The sequence below is a fragment of the Xiphophorus couchianus genome, chromosome 11, assembly GCF_001444195.1.
Source record: "Xiphophorus couchianus chromosome 11, X_couchianus-1.0, whole genome shotgun sequence".
Classification (NCBI taxonomy): domain Eukaryota; kingdom Metazoa; phylum Chordata; class Actinopteri; order Cyprinodontiformes; family Poeciliidae; genus Xiphophorus; species Xiphophorus couchianus.
The window spans coordinates 11,327,666-11,339,790 of NC_040238.1; the positions used below are offsets into that span (position 1 = coordinate 11,327,666).

General features: G+C 37.5%; 1 protein-coding gene across 1 annotated transcript in view; it reads left to right on the plus strand.

The window, feature by feature from the left end:
* doc2b (double C2-like domains, beta) overlaps window positions 1–12,125 on the plus strand; it is a 118,439-nt gene that overhangs the window by 56,818 nt on the left and 49,496 nt on the right. The window contains exon 2 of the mRNA XM_028032305.1: window positions 3,775–3,854. Within this exon, the coding sequence (XP_027888106.1) occupies window positions 3,775–3,854 (80 nt within the window). The remainder of the gene's footprint in view (window positions 1–3,774; window positions 3,855–12,125) is intronic.

Consider the following 12,125-nt stretch of genomic DNA (forward strand, 5'->3'; position numbering starts at 1 on the left):
TGTCACAACGCTTTACAGGCTGCATGGAACCAAGAGGCATGTTTAAATGTCTTTAGATGTAGCTCACTGCTACAGAACTGGCTTCCCCAAGAAAAGCTGAAAGTCTTTCAGTCGTTAATTAGGATTTAATGATGGATCTGGAGCCGTTAGATGGAGACTGAACTCCGAATAAAGATGTTTGTCTTCTCATAAAGAGCAGTCACTCCTTTGAATTTTCCTTTCTAATTTCCTTCCTTCCATTCTGTTCCTTTCACTGTCTATTTCTTTCTTTCTCTCTTTTCTTTTCCTCATTTCTGAACGTTCCTGACTCTTTTCCTTTTTCCAGTCGTCCATTTATTTCGTCAACTTGCTGTCTTGCTTTGTTTTTTTTATCAATTTCCTTCCTCCCTTTCTTACTTGTACATCCTTCCTTTTCTTTCATTTCTTCCTTCCTTCCTTTCTTCCTGATTTTCAGACTGATTTCTGTCAGTCCTTTATTCCCGTTTTCCCTCTTTTCTTCCTTCCTTTCTTTCAAATTTTCCTTTCTTCTTTCTGTCCTTCCTCTTGTTGGTTGTATATTACCCTAAAACATCCATCCATACCGTTTTAAGGTAGAAACAGCTCAGTAGTTGTTTTTTTTTCTCGTCTCTCATCGTTCAGATAAGTTTCTCTCTCCATCTCTGTTCATCTGTTTCGTCGGTGACTCCTGCATGTTTTTGCTACGAAGCAGAGCTTCGCCATGAGATTTGCTCAGGTTAATGTGCCTTGAGGTTTGCCCACATGAACGCTCGCTCGGTGTGTTTGTGGGTTAATGGATCCTGATGGAAGAAATGGAGTGGACCATTTCAAATCAAACGTCCCTTTTACTTTATAGCTTAATAAACAGCAACAGACGACACTTAGATTTACACTGAGAGCTCGTAAAAAACAGGGCATCACTTTTACGACGTTATTACAAAACGCAATAAATTAAATGTTCCAATGGGGGTCAAACTCTGCCTTTTTGTTCTCAACTGACTTTTAACTTTTCACTGACATTTCAGCAGACGTTTCTGTTAGAAAATAAAAATGGCGCTTCAAGCGGAGTCTTCCCCCAGAACACAAATCATTTCACACAGCAGGGGGAAAAAAAGCTATATTTTGTTGGAGGAATGATTATGTTGTAAACATTTTAACTCCTCTCACTGGAAAACAACCAGTTCCTATCATTTCCGCGCGGTTACAGACATTGTTCTGTCTTCATTCTGAATTATTGTGTTTTTCTCTGATGTGAAAACGAAGGAATCGGCATGCCGGGAGACGCAAATTTCAAGTCAGTTTCCTTTTGAATGACTCATAACCTTGAAATAAAAGACCCGGCTGGAAGTAATTATTACATTCATTTGTTCCTTCCTTTAGCGGCAGTTATGTTATGATTCACTCTTTTCACTTAAATTGATTAATTATTGCTTTCAATGCAGTTAAGTAGCTACTTCAACAGAATTAGACCCGGCTTCCACCTTTTCCTGAGTCGCGTAAATTAGGCTGTGCTGCAAGCAGGAAGTGCAGCTTCGCTTTATTATCGTCCTGTGGAGTTTGTAGTAGCGTCTTCCTGATGTTCTCACTCCCCGTGTAAAACACAGTTATGAGCAAAACATTCATAGCCAGCCTAATACTGTAGACTCCTGCTGCTGCCCTGAATAAACAGACAAACACGGGCTGGGAATTAGGCTGCAGTGTCTAAAGCGGAGGACATATGCTCTTCTAAATATTTCAGTTTTGTTTTTTTATTCAGTTTTATTTACAAGTTGTGCATATCAATGAAGATTAGCAACAGACGGTGTGATAAAGTTTTCACCCCTTCCCGTTTTGCCACTTTTTTAGATGTTTGTCACATTTCAGTGTTTCAGAACATCAAAGCAATTTGGATATTAGTGAAATACAACAATGCAGTTATTAAATTAATGTATTATTATTATCATTATTATTATTATTATTATTATTATTATTTATCAAGAGCTTCTGTTTGAACCTTTCTTCAGATACTGGTGCTTGAAATCCTTGCAAATGCTTGAAATGAAATTATTGTTTCAAAAGAGTAAAATGTCAGAAAACATTAAATAATTAAGAAAACTATATACTGTATATATATATATAAAATTTCAAACATTAAACAATAAATATATTTAAATCGAGGGATCTTTTTTGTTACGGTATATTGGTGTTTTGTTCTCAGTCATGTGTATTGGGTGTTGCAGGTGTATTGACCCTGCTAATTCAACACAACTTTCTCCCAAGCTATTTATAACGTGTATGCAGAGTTCACACTCTGCATACATTTCTTCAGCAGCACTAATTATAAAACAGATGGGAAGACTCCATTAAATGCTTTATTCTGAGCTGGGAACAAAATAAGTAAATCTTTGTGTTGTTGTGGTTCTGTTTGCGCCCTTGTTGAGCTCAGCTTTTTCCAGGAGCAACATCGATTCACCGAGTTTTAGTGGACTGAGGAGCACTTTAATCACAAATTAATCTTAAGTGTTTTAGAGTTGGATGCTTTGGAAGCTAACCAGCTATTGATGCAAAGTAAAACTGATGGAGATCTATTTATTTTGACATTTCTGCAACTTGGTTTAGGAGGACTTTGATTCCACTAAGTGGATTCACTTGCACAAATGAGCAACATCTTTATTTTTCAAATAAAGTTTCCGTAATGATGCTAAGCTCTCTCTACTTTATGTAAAACAAAGCCTGAGCCCTGATTCGTCCCACTTTACACGACTCAGACTGTAAGGAGGTAAAACATGTGGGAGGTGTTGGTATCTGCAAGCACAATCACAGATTCATACAAACTAAAGTTGTTTACAGCTCATATATATTTATAACAAAGTGTGAATGAAACAAACAGAGGGTTTCCGCCCAGTGGCGCGGCGAGTCGTTATTAATCCGCACATCTTTTTATGGCTGCTGTTAAAATGTTGGAAACAAGAAACATGCAACACAAACAAGATGCAGATCATCCAAAACAGGAATCTACCAACTAGAAATGAGTTGTTACTGCTGAATAGTTCATATTGGGTCAAGCCAAGTTTGAAAAACCTTTCCAAGCTGTTTTAAACAACAACAACAACAACAAAAAAACATGTCTAAATACATTTAGATGATAATCCAGCATTGAATGTGATTTGAGAACTCTTCAGCAATCAAGACAAGCTGAATATAAATATCAGCAGCTGTGTTTCCATCACAAATGTGAGGAAAACTTTGTTGATATTCTGCTACTGTTGAACCCCCCCCCCCCCCCTCCCCCCGTTGTTGAACATGTGACTTGTGTGATGCAAAAAAAAAGTGTTTCCATTGCAGTTTTGCAAAATAAACTACTTTCTTTACAGCCAAAACACCATGTCATCCTAGTGGAAAATTGTTTTATGAAGAAATGTTTCTTTTTTTTAATTGCTGTGTTTCCATTAAGCAAATTTATTCTCGGAATTCCAATTTGCACAAGTTTGTGGTCAAGTTGCTGGTGCTGGAAGAAGTCCAAAACCAGCTGCCTGTAGCAGCTGATGGGCTCAAACTGCATACGTTATTTAACGGTGCGTTCCATTTGTACTCGGAACTCGGAATTCCAACTTCCCAGTAGGAACAATCAACTGGAATTCGGACGTCCCAATGGGAAAGTGAGCTCGACTCCGACTACCCCCAGTTACCTCTTGAAAGGGAGATTTTCTGTAGTCAATATTTCATCACAAGCCATGAAGTTTTCCTTTCAGCATCTAGTTTCTCCTAATGTCTTCTTGTCGTCTCTTGTTCTTGCAGCCACACTGGGAACGTTGGAGTTCAGTTTGCAGTACGACCAGGAGAACAACGCGCTTCACTGCACCATCAACAAAGCCAAGGTGAGCCTTCAGCATCTTCATGTTGGTCTTTTTAGTGTCCCAAGTATGAAAGAAATTAATTTTACTGCAATAAAACATCAGTCAGAAAATACGGATTTATATAAACTGATGGTTTTAGAATATTTTCCAAATGTTTAGATAACTATTTTCCCTCCAATATGCTAACTAACATTTTTAAAGCTGTTTTTACACGTCCCACATTTACCAACCCTGCCAAAAACACTAGAATAATTTTCATTGTTTCTGTGTTGTTGTCATAAAACGAGGTAATGAAGACACTTACTGGAACACCAGCAGCTCCCAGGAACCCTAATAAGTCTGGAAATGTCAGAAATTTCAGAAAATGTAAAGAAAAATCATAATAAAAATAAAATAGATGACAAAAGGTGGTAGTAATTTTCTCCTTAATAAGCAGTTTGCTTCTGTTAAAATTATTGGAGTGTTACTTCCATATTACCTTCTAGGTTCACACTGACTTAATGTTACCAGACTATTTGCGACTCAAGTAGATGAAATGTTTATGAAGAATAAGAAGCGACTTCATATTCTTCATATTTGTTCTTAGCAAAAAAATGTCATAGGCAACATAACATGTTAGCGGCAGTAATGTAATGTTTTTTAATTTTTTTTTGTTTTAAATACATTTTGTTCATTTTCAACATTATTTTTTAAATGTTTGTGTTCATAATCTGAAAACCTCAAACCAGAATGTTATCAGACTATTACAAAATGTCTGCCTCAGTTTCTGCTCCAGTCTTTGGCCTAAAACATCCATCTATATTTTTGTCCATCCATTCTTCTCTCCATTTACATCTGCCTTTAATCCTCTCCTGTGCTCTTTAGGTGGCCTGTTTGCTTTAATGCCTAGAAAGTCCGATTCTTTCAGGGAGGTGTGAATGTGTAATAAAATCTGTTACGGACTAAATTAGTGAACTCTGCTCCACCTACAAACCTCAGACTGGGTTTGGTTGAAGTGAACTCTGGTGCACTTTGGATGCATATGTGAATGCCAAGTGGGCTGGAGACCAAAAGCACAAAGTGGACTACAGAGAAGGGCATTCTGGGTAAATACAACCAAAGCAAACGTGCATGTTTAGCGCTGTCGGAAGAAGTGGCTGGTTGTCTTTTAACAAAGACAAAAGAGAAATCCTACATCCGCTAAAATCCGACACCACTCTATTCTTGTTTACATTTAATGTAGAAGGGAGTTGCGTTCTGTGTCTTCTTTAGAGGTTTTGTGTCGTTTCCTTCAGTGGTTCTTGTCGCGGCAGCACCACATTTGGGCTCAAAGGGTTTGGATGGTTTGAAACAGTTCAAAGTCTGCTGGACTGTCAGGCATGGAAACACCTTTAAACCTGGCACTGCTTTAGCCAAGCTCAGGTTGTTTCTTTTGATGTTATCACCACCTAGTGGCAGAGCATAGATATAACACTGTTTTTAATTAAAGTTTCAGAGATCATCTGGATGCCGATCCATTATATAAAGATATATATATGTATATATATATTGCAATTCAAGGCACTTTGAATTGCCTTGTTGCTGAAAAAGTAACAAGGCATATAAATAAAACTACATTACCTTACCTATCTTAACTAGTTGTATACATTCAAAGGAACAACTCTTAACATTCTTCTCTAACATTTCATGTTGTCAGATGATTAAAACCATCTCGTCTGCTCTTGTAGACTTTTCCTTCATTAGCAGTGTCGAGTCTTGGTTCATCACTTTCTGTCTATTATTTTTTTGCTGGCACAGATTTTTTTCTTTCTTTCTCATCTTCATTAAACTGATGCTGCAATTATGAGAGCAAAATTGCAGCATCAGTTCCATTACAGAAACATCCGCTCCAAAGCCAAACTTCCCTTTGCTAAATAATCCTCACGGTGGTGATTGTGATGAACCGGCTCACTGGACAGGTTCGGTAACATATAAAGACGCTTTCACAAAGAATAAAACTTCCTTTTTCTACAGTATACCGGAGAAAAAAGGCTCTCTCGTCCCTTTTTACTATGATGAAGTGATGTTCCTGACGGCTGCCGCTGCCGTCAGCAACTCTAACTCTTTTTGTGTTAGTGAATAGCCGGTTTGGAGGAAACCGGGCTTCAGAGGAGTCGTTCTTGGCAGCGATGTTGGACAGCAGAGTGGGCAGAAGGCCACATTGATTTATGGTTGTTATTTTCTATACTGCTCTGCAGAAAGACTTCAGCTGCTGCCTAGCCAAGCACTGAAAATGAATTTACTCTTTCATATATTCTGTTATGTGGCCGTCCCCACTGTGTAATTAGTTTGCTAAACCCATTATTGGGCTTTCTAACCGCTGATTCCTTTTGCTGCCAAATCGACTGTTGCTCCAATAAAACCAGTAACTGAGTAAAACTCAGTTAACCATTTATTCAGTACAGAGATTCTGATGAATTCTCAGAAACTGTTTGGATCAGGAAATATTCTTCTAAATTCATAGAATAGGGGATCTGAAGGCTTTTTTAAAATTTATTAGAATGTAAAGACTACTACCAAAATAATAAAACAATAAGGTAATATTTTCCAAGTATTTTTTTTGTAGTTTAGTTAACTAACTGGCCTTTTCGGTATTGAGTATTTAAAATAATTTTTACTGCAAGCTAAAAAGAATTAAGTTACCATTACACAAAAACGCAAAGTTATTGAGTAAACTGCATCCAAAATCAGGCATGTTTCACTCTCCCTGGGCTGCTCGTGCTTCAACGTTCAGCTGTAATTTTCCAGTGAACTTCTCCCTGCAGGAAGCCTGACTGGAGGAGCAGCTCCTTCTCCTCTGACCTTCATACAAGCTGTTGCTGTTAAACCTTTTTCAAAGGAAATACACATTACAACAACCTCCTGAACTTCTAACTGGATGTTCCTGTTGGCATCGAGTTTCTCCTGACTGGAGGTCTTTGACTTCTCATCCGATACTCTTAGATTTTCTTACCGCCTGCCACTAAAACATAAGCGACACCTTGATTTAGAAAAGCAGGTCTCTTCTTTTGCCCTCCCATTATTATGGTCTCAGGATGGTGAGATTAGTCCATCTGTCCATCTGTCCCACAGTTTGGTGTTCAGTCAGGAACAGCTGTCATATTTCCCTACAGTTTCCCCAGAATAGTGTCTTTGGGCCACTTCGTACTGTGCTGGTCGCTGGCCACGGCCATCGTGACGATCCGCTGCTGAGGCACAAACTTCTTAGACAAAACACATGTTTTCTTGAGCCATGAGTTGTTTCAGATTTATAGAATTTCTGACCAAATTTATGGGTTCTTGGAAAAACTGTTGATATTAATTCAGTAAATTGAGAGATTAAATTATTTGTCAGATCTGGTCTTAAAAATAAAGTTATTGTTTTCCAAATAAATTAAAATATCATCATAAAGTTAATGTAGCTCAGTTCAAAAAGGGAAGCTGGTACAGATTCATTAAATGCAAACCATCATTTCTGCTAATTTTGATGATTGTGGCTCAAAATCCAGTTCTGAGCCACAATCATTAGAATACACAAGGGCGGTCCTAGCCTGTTTGGTGCCCTGGGACAACATCCACCACCGTGACATCATTTAGATTATCATGTACAATGACAGACACACTCAATTTCTGTTAATATTTTATTTGAAAAAATGGGGCAGAAACTAGAATAATAAGACACAAAGTATACACTGTGACGTTACACATATACAATACAAACACAAAAAATAAATACTGTAGAAAATACAATTTAAAATAAATTGCTCCCTCAGTGAAACATTTGTGAAATTATGTGTTCTTCAGTTGCATTTTGATCAAGACACAATTTCACCGCAACACCGACAAGGATTGTCTAAAAAAATGTTTTAATAAGATACACTTCAAGAAACACAAAAATGTATTTGCAAAACTGTTATAAAAAGTCCTACTCTTTGTTAACTAATTCATTTTCAATGAAGGAAATAGGCTAAAGATTCCACTGCAAAACTGTCTACTTAATGTGACAGGGTGTGACAGCTCACGCCACCCTAGAGCAGAAGCTGCCCTGGGTAACTGCCCACATTGGCCATATCAGAAATCACTACTGAGAATATTACATGAGATCAATAAAAAGATATCTTTTGCAGCCTAAATGATCATGAAAACCTGAAAGTTGGCAAAAGGTACCAATGAACCTTGAAAACTGGTCTGACCTCTAGTTAATAGAAAACCTATTAACTATCATAAAGAGGAAGATGAGAGACACTAGATCCAACATTGCAAATAACCTGAAGGCCGTTATCACAGCAACCTGGACTTCCTGAACACTTCAGCATGAAGTACAACAGAAATTCATGCAAAATGAGCCCCAACCAAGCACTGAATGCAGATCTGTACAATGTATGAACATAAGAAAATATTTCTTGGGTGTGATTTAATATTTTACATTTCCAAACTCATATTTGGGGTTTTCCTTATCTGTAAGCTAAAATCATCGACATTAACAGAATTTAAATGTTTTAAATACATTAATTTCCATCTAATAAATTTGTGTTCCATAGATTTCCTTATAGAATGGAATTACTGAAGTAAAGGACTTCTTGATCTGGTCCGAATCCCTGACATCTGAAGATTTGAAGGTGGCTTTACTTCCCCAGGTCTCCAGAAAAGCAGCTGCAGATCCTCACAGATCTTCAGGTTTTAATAAAGCCAATAGTCTTAAAGAAGACTCTGCAATGTGGGGAAAAAATTAACACACAACTGGCACAGATTTGAAATGACTGAATTTACCCATTACCAGCTGCCCTAAAAAAATCCATCCCAGGAGCAAAGTGAGTAATGATGGAAATAAAAAAGAAACCAAATGTTTCAGTTCAGGCTCCAGGGAGAACTTTAAAGTCTGGATATTAGTTCCATATCACTAAGTGAAAACGAGGCATTAAATGTATTGAACTCAACTCAAATGTACAGTTGGAAAAATTATTTTTGAAGTAAAATAGTTTTTTTCCCCTCTTCTTTATATTTGGCACTTCTTGATTGAATTTCAGAAATTAATGTTTGGATGTCAATGACTTTGTGTTCTTCAATGAAAAGAAGGTTGTTGTTTGGTTGGTGTTAGTATTTAAAACCTGGTGCAACAAACATCCTCTAATGTTTGACACCAATCCTCAGTTTTGATTCTCAGTGGTCAAGTCCAGTTTATATTAACTTACAAAAGCTAAATTGTTTCTTTCTTTTCATCACTTTGAGATGTTAATCCATCAGTTTATTGCGACTCGTTTAGACGAACATCAGTGACTCATTTGTAGCTGAGCTGGTCGTCGGCTAACTGATACCCCGGTTCACTGACCTTTGGTTTGTTTCAGATTTTTTTTCTCCGAAGAGTTTTTGCGGCGCTAGTGGCTCGTATTTTTTCGACAGTAGGCAAACAGGAAGGAGGGTGAGGAAGATATGCGGCAAAGGTCGTCAATGAGGGTTTGAATCGCCGCCTCAAAAATCAAATTGAATCATTAAAAAATTCAAGCTTATTTGTGTAGCACATTTCAGCAAAAAGACAATTCAAAGTGCTTTACACAATGACGACATAAAAACATTAACAACACATCATAGTCAGCAATTGTAAGTGTCACTGTTTAAATCATCAGTGCACATCAAATATGCTGGTCAATGTTCCACTTTTTATGGGATTACAATTGAGGGAACATGAAGTGAACACAGGCTTTTACTTTTTGAAGTCTTTTCATATTAAATATTTATGTTGTATTTTCTTTGACACATTATTAAAAGTAAAGTAAAAAAATATTTGTTTGGCCAAATCCAAAAAAATAAAAAATATCCGTGATATTGTTATGGAACTATTTAAAAAATATATATTGTGATTTTTTTTTTTTTTTATATCGCCCACCTCTATCTGGAAGGGTGATAACAACAACAGCAAATCTTTAAAATATTTCGATGCTGATTGATGAGATAGTCAAAGATTCCCACCCTAAGAGTCTTAATTTCCTTGCTCCACTATTTTTGTCTGATCAGCAGATCAGCAATCATCCCTAAAAGAAAAGAGGAAACTTAGATGATTTTCTTCCTGCCCGTTAACTATGGATTAATGTTGGTTTAAAGCACTATACTAATAAAGTTGGGCTGGGTTCGTCTAATGCTGTTCTTTTCCAAGCTGAGTGAATCTATCCCTTGTCTGTGAATCAAAGATCCTCTGACAGTTTGATTACAAGACGGCGACCTGTCTGCCCAGCACCACCCACTCTACAACCTTTACTAACAATAACCCTTTCATTGGTTTCCATCTGCCCTTTTATCGCCTGCTACGCCCACACCTAAAAAACATCCTCTGGCTCGGCTTCTTACAGAAAGTTTTACATCTTTTCCATTCAACGTCCTTGTATCTGTTTTTTTTGTTCTTACCGCTTTACATTAAAAAGGACTTTAAAAGGTACTTTGTCGTCGGTTTTTTACTTGTATGATGCAGAAGGTTTTAACTTCTTTTGGAGTTGTCGCAGTTTAGCTCTGAATATTGATGAAATGTCTAACAGAGCAGAGAGGATGAAGCGAGGTGCTACAGCTGAGCCGCAGCAGGGTCAATTGTGATTTCCTCCCTGAGCCGTTAACGCTGGTTCTGTTGAGCCTGACGTCCGATAGATGAGATCAGGCGGGCTCCAGCATCAGCTGGTAGATCAGACACAGAGTTTAGATCAAAGCAAAGAGTTCCTGTTCGAGCTAAAATGACCACAAATATAGTTTCATTTGTTCATTCATCCATCTGTCTGTTTATCCATCCATACATCTATCCATCTATCTATCCATCCCAGTGTCTTTTATGCTTTCTCACTAAGCCTTGTTATGGTCAATTTGCCAAAATCAGCAACAGCTAGCAATACTCAATAAGAATGACACTGAACCCAGTTTTATAGAGTATATATACAGTTCTTTGGACCAGATCTGGTCCAAAGAACCACTCCCTGAAGCAGAAACCAGGTAGGTTGGTGAGTAAAGGACAAACTTGGGGTCGCTAACTAAAGCATTAGTTAGCGGTGTCCACTACTGTCTTCTACTCTATTTTTGAAGAAAATCAAGGATTGAAAGGTTTAAAAACCAGATGGAGAAGAAAATGTTTGACAAGAACTCTAATTCTTGTTTCGCGTCATGCAGGTTGTACATAGAAAACCTACTGGCAATAGACTCCAGCACTATCAAGGTATGAGACAAATACCATAAAAATAAACCAGCACTTTCATTGGAAATTATGATAATCAGATGATTTAAAAACATTTTGAAATATTAATGAGATGAAGCAGGTAGTCTGTTGTAAACAATGTTTCAATTTGTGGATGCAAATGTCCTTTTATTGTTTTTGTTGGCAGAACTTTTAAAAGCTTTTTGTCTTAATTCACTCACTGCAACTATAATCTTTTTACTTTGAACTGTTTCAGTTTTTATCTCACCTGTTTTCCTTCTTTTCTCCATCTTTTTTCTTTTGCATGCTCTCATTGCATCTGTTTGTGTTGGTGGTTTATGTTTGATGGGATAAAGCTTCCTGTTCCCAGGTACAAAAAGGTAAGCTGCTGAGTTAAGCTCCCATCTCAACCCGTTTCCACTAAATCAATCCTTAGTTCTGATCCGACCGGTCTCCCTGATCGACCCAACGCCATCTCCCTCCTGAGCTCCTTCAGATTATCACTGAGGTTTTTTCGTCAATTTGTTGGATGTTTGCTCTTTTTTGTTAATCTGCAGTCATTTTTGGGGGGATGGATTATCTGGTAAAAGAAATTATTGTCTTGTGTTTAGTTTTTCGTGGACTTGCTAGTCCAAGGACCTGGCATCAAACTTCTTGGACAATGTAATGATGATGATTATTTTTGGTAAATCTACAAGAATGGAGAAATATTTAACTTGAGCTGATGGGAACAAGGGGCAAGTCCTTTTTTATGCTTTTCTTTCCACTCTTGTGAAGACTTCAAAGTTTCATCGCTGTGCAGCGTTTGTGTGTAATAGCTTACAGACACGATGCAAGAAAAACATTTTGCCTAGAAGATTTGACTAGGACAAACCGCAAGAAATCCCAAACCAGGACTGCAAGATCAGAGGCAGGACCTCTTTATTATTGTCTTTTCTTTTGATGTTTGACTGAGAAACAGGCCTCCGGTCACTAGGTGGCAGCAGTGCTCAAATTAATCAACAAGCTGCCCAGTAGCCTACTCAGGAACACTGGAGCTGCACAAATATATACAGATGCATCAAAAGAGGAAAATGGTAAAACAGGAGTCGCATTTTATGTTCCGAAACAAAAGGTTTTTATAAAAA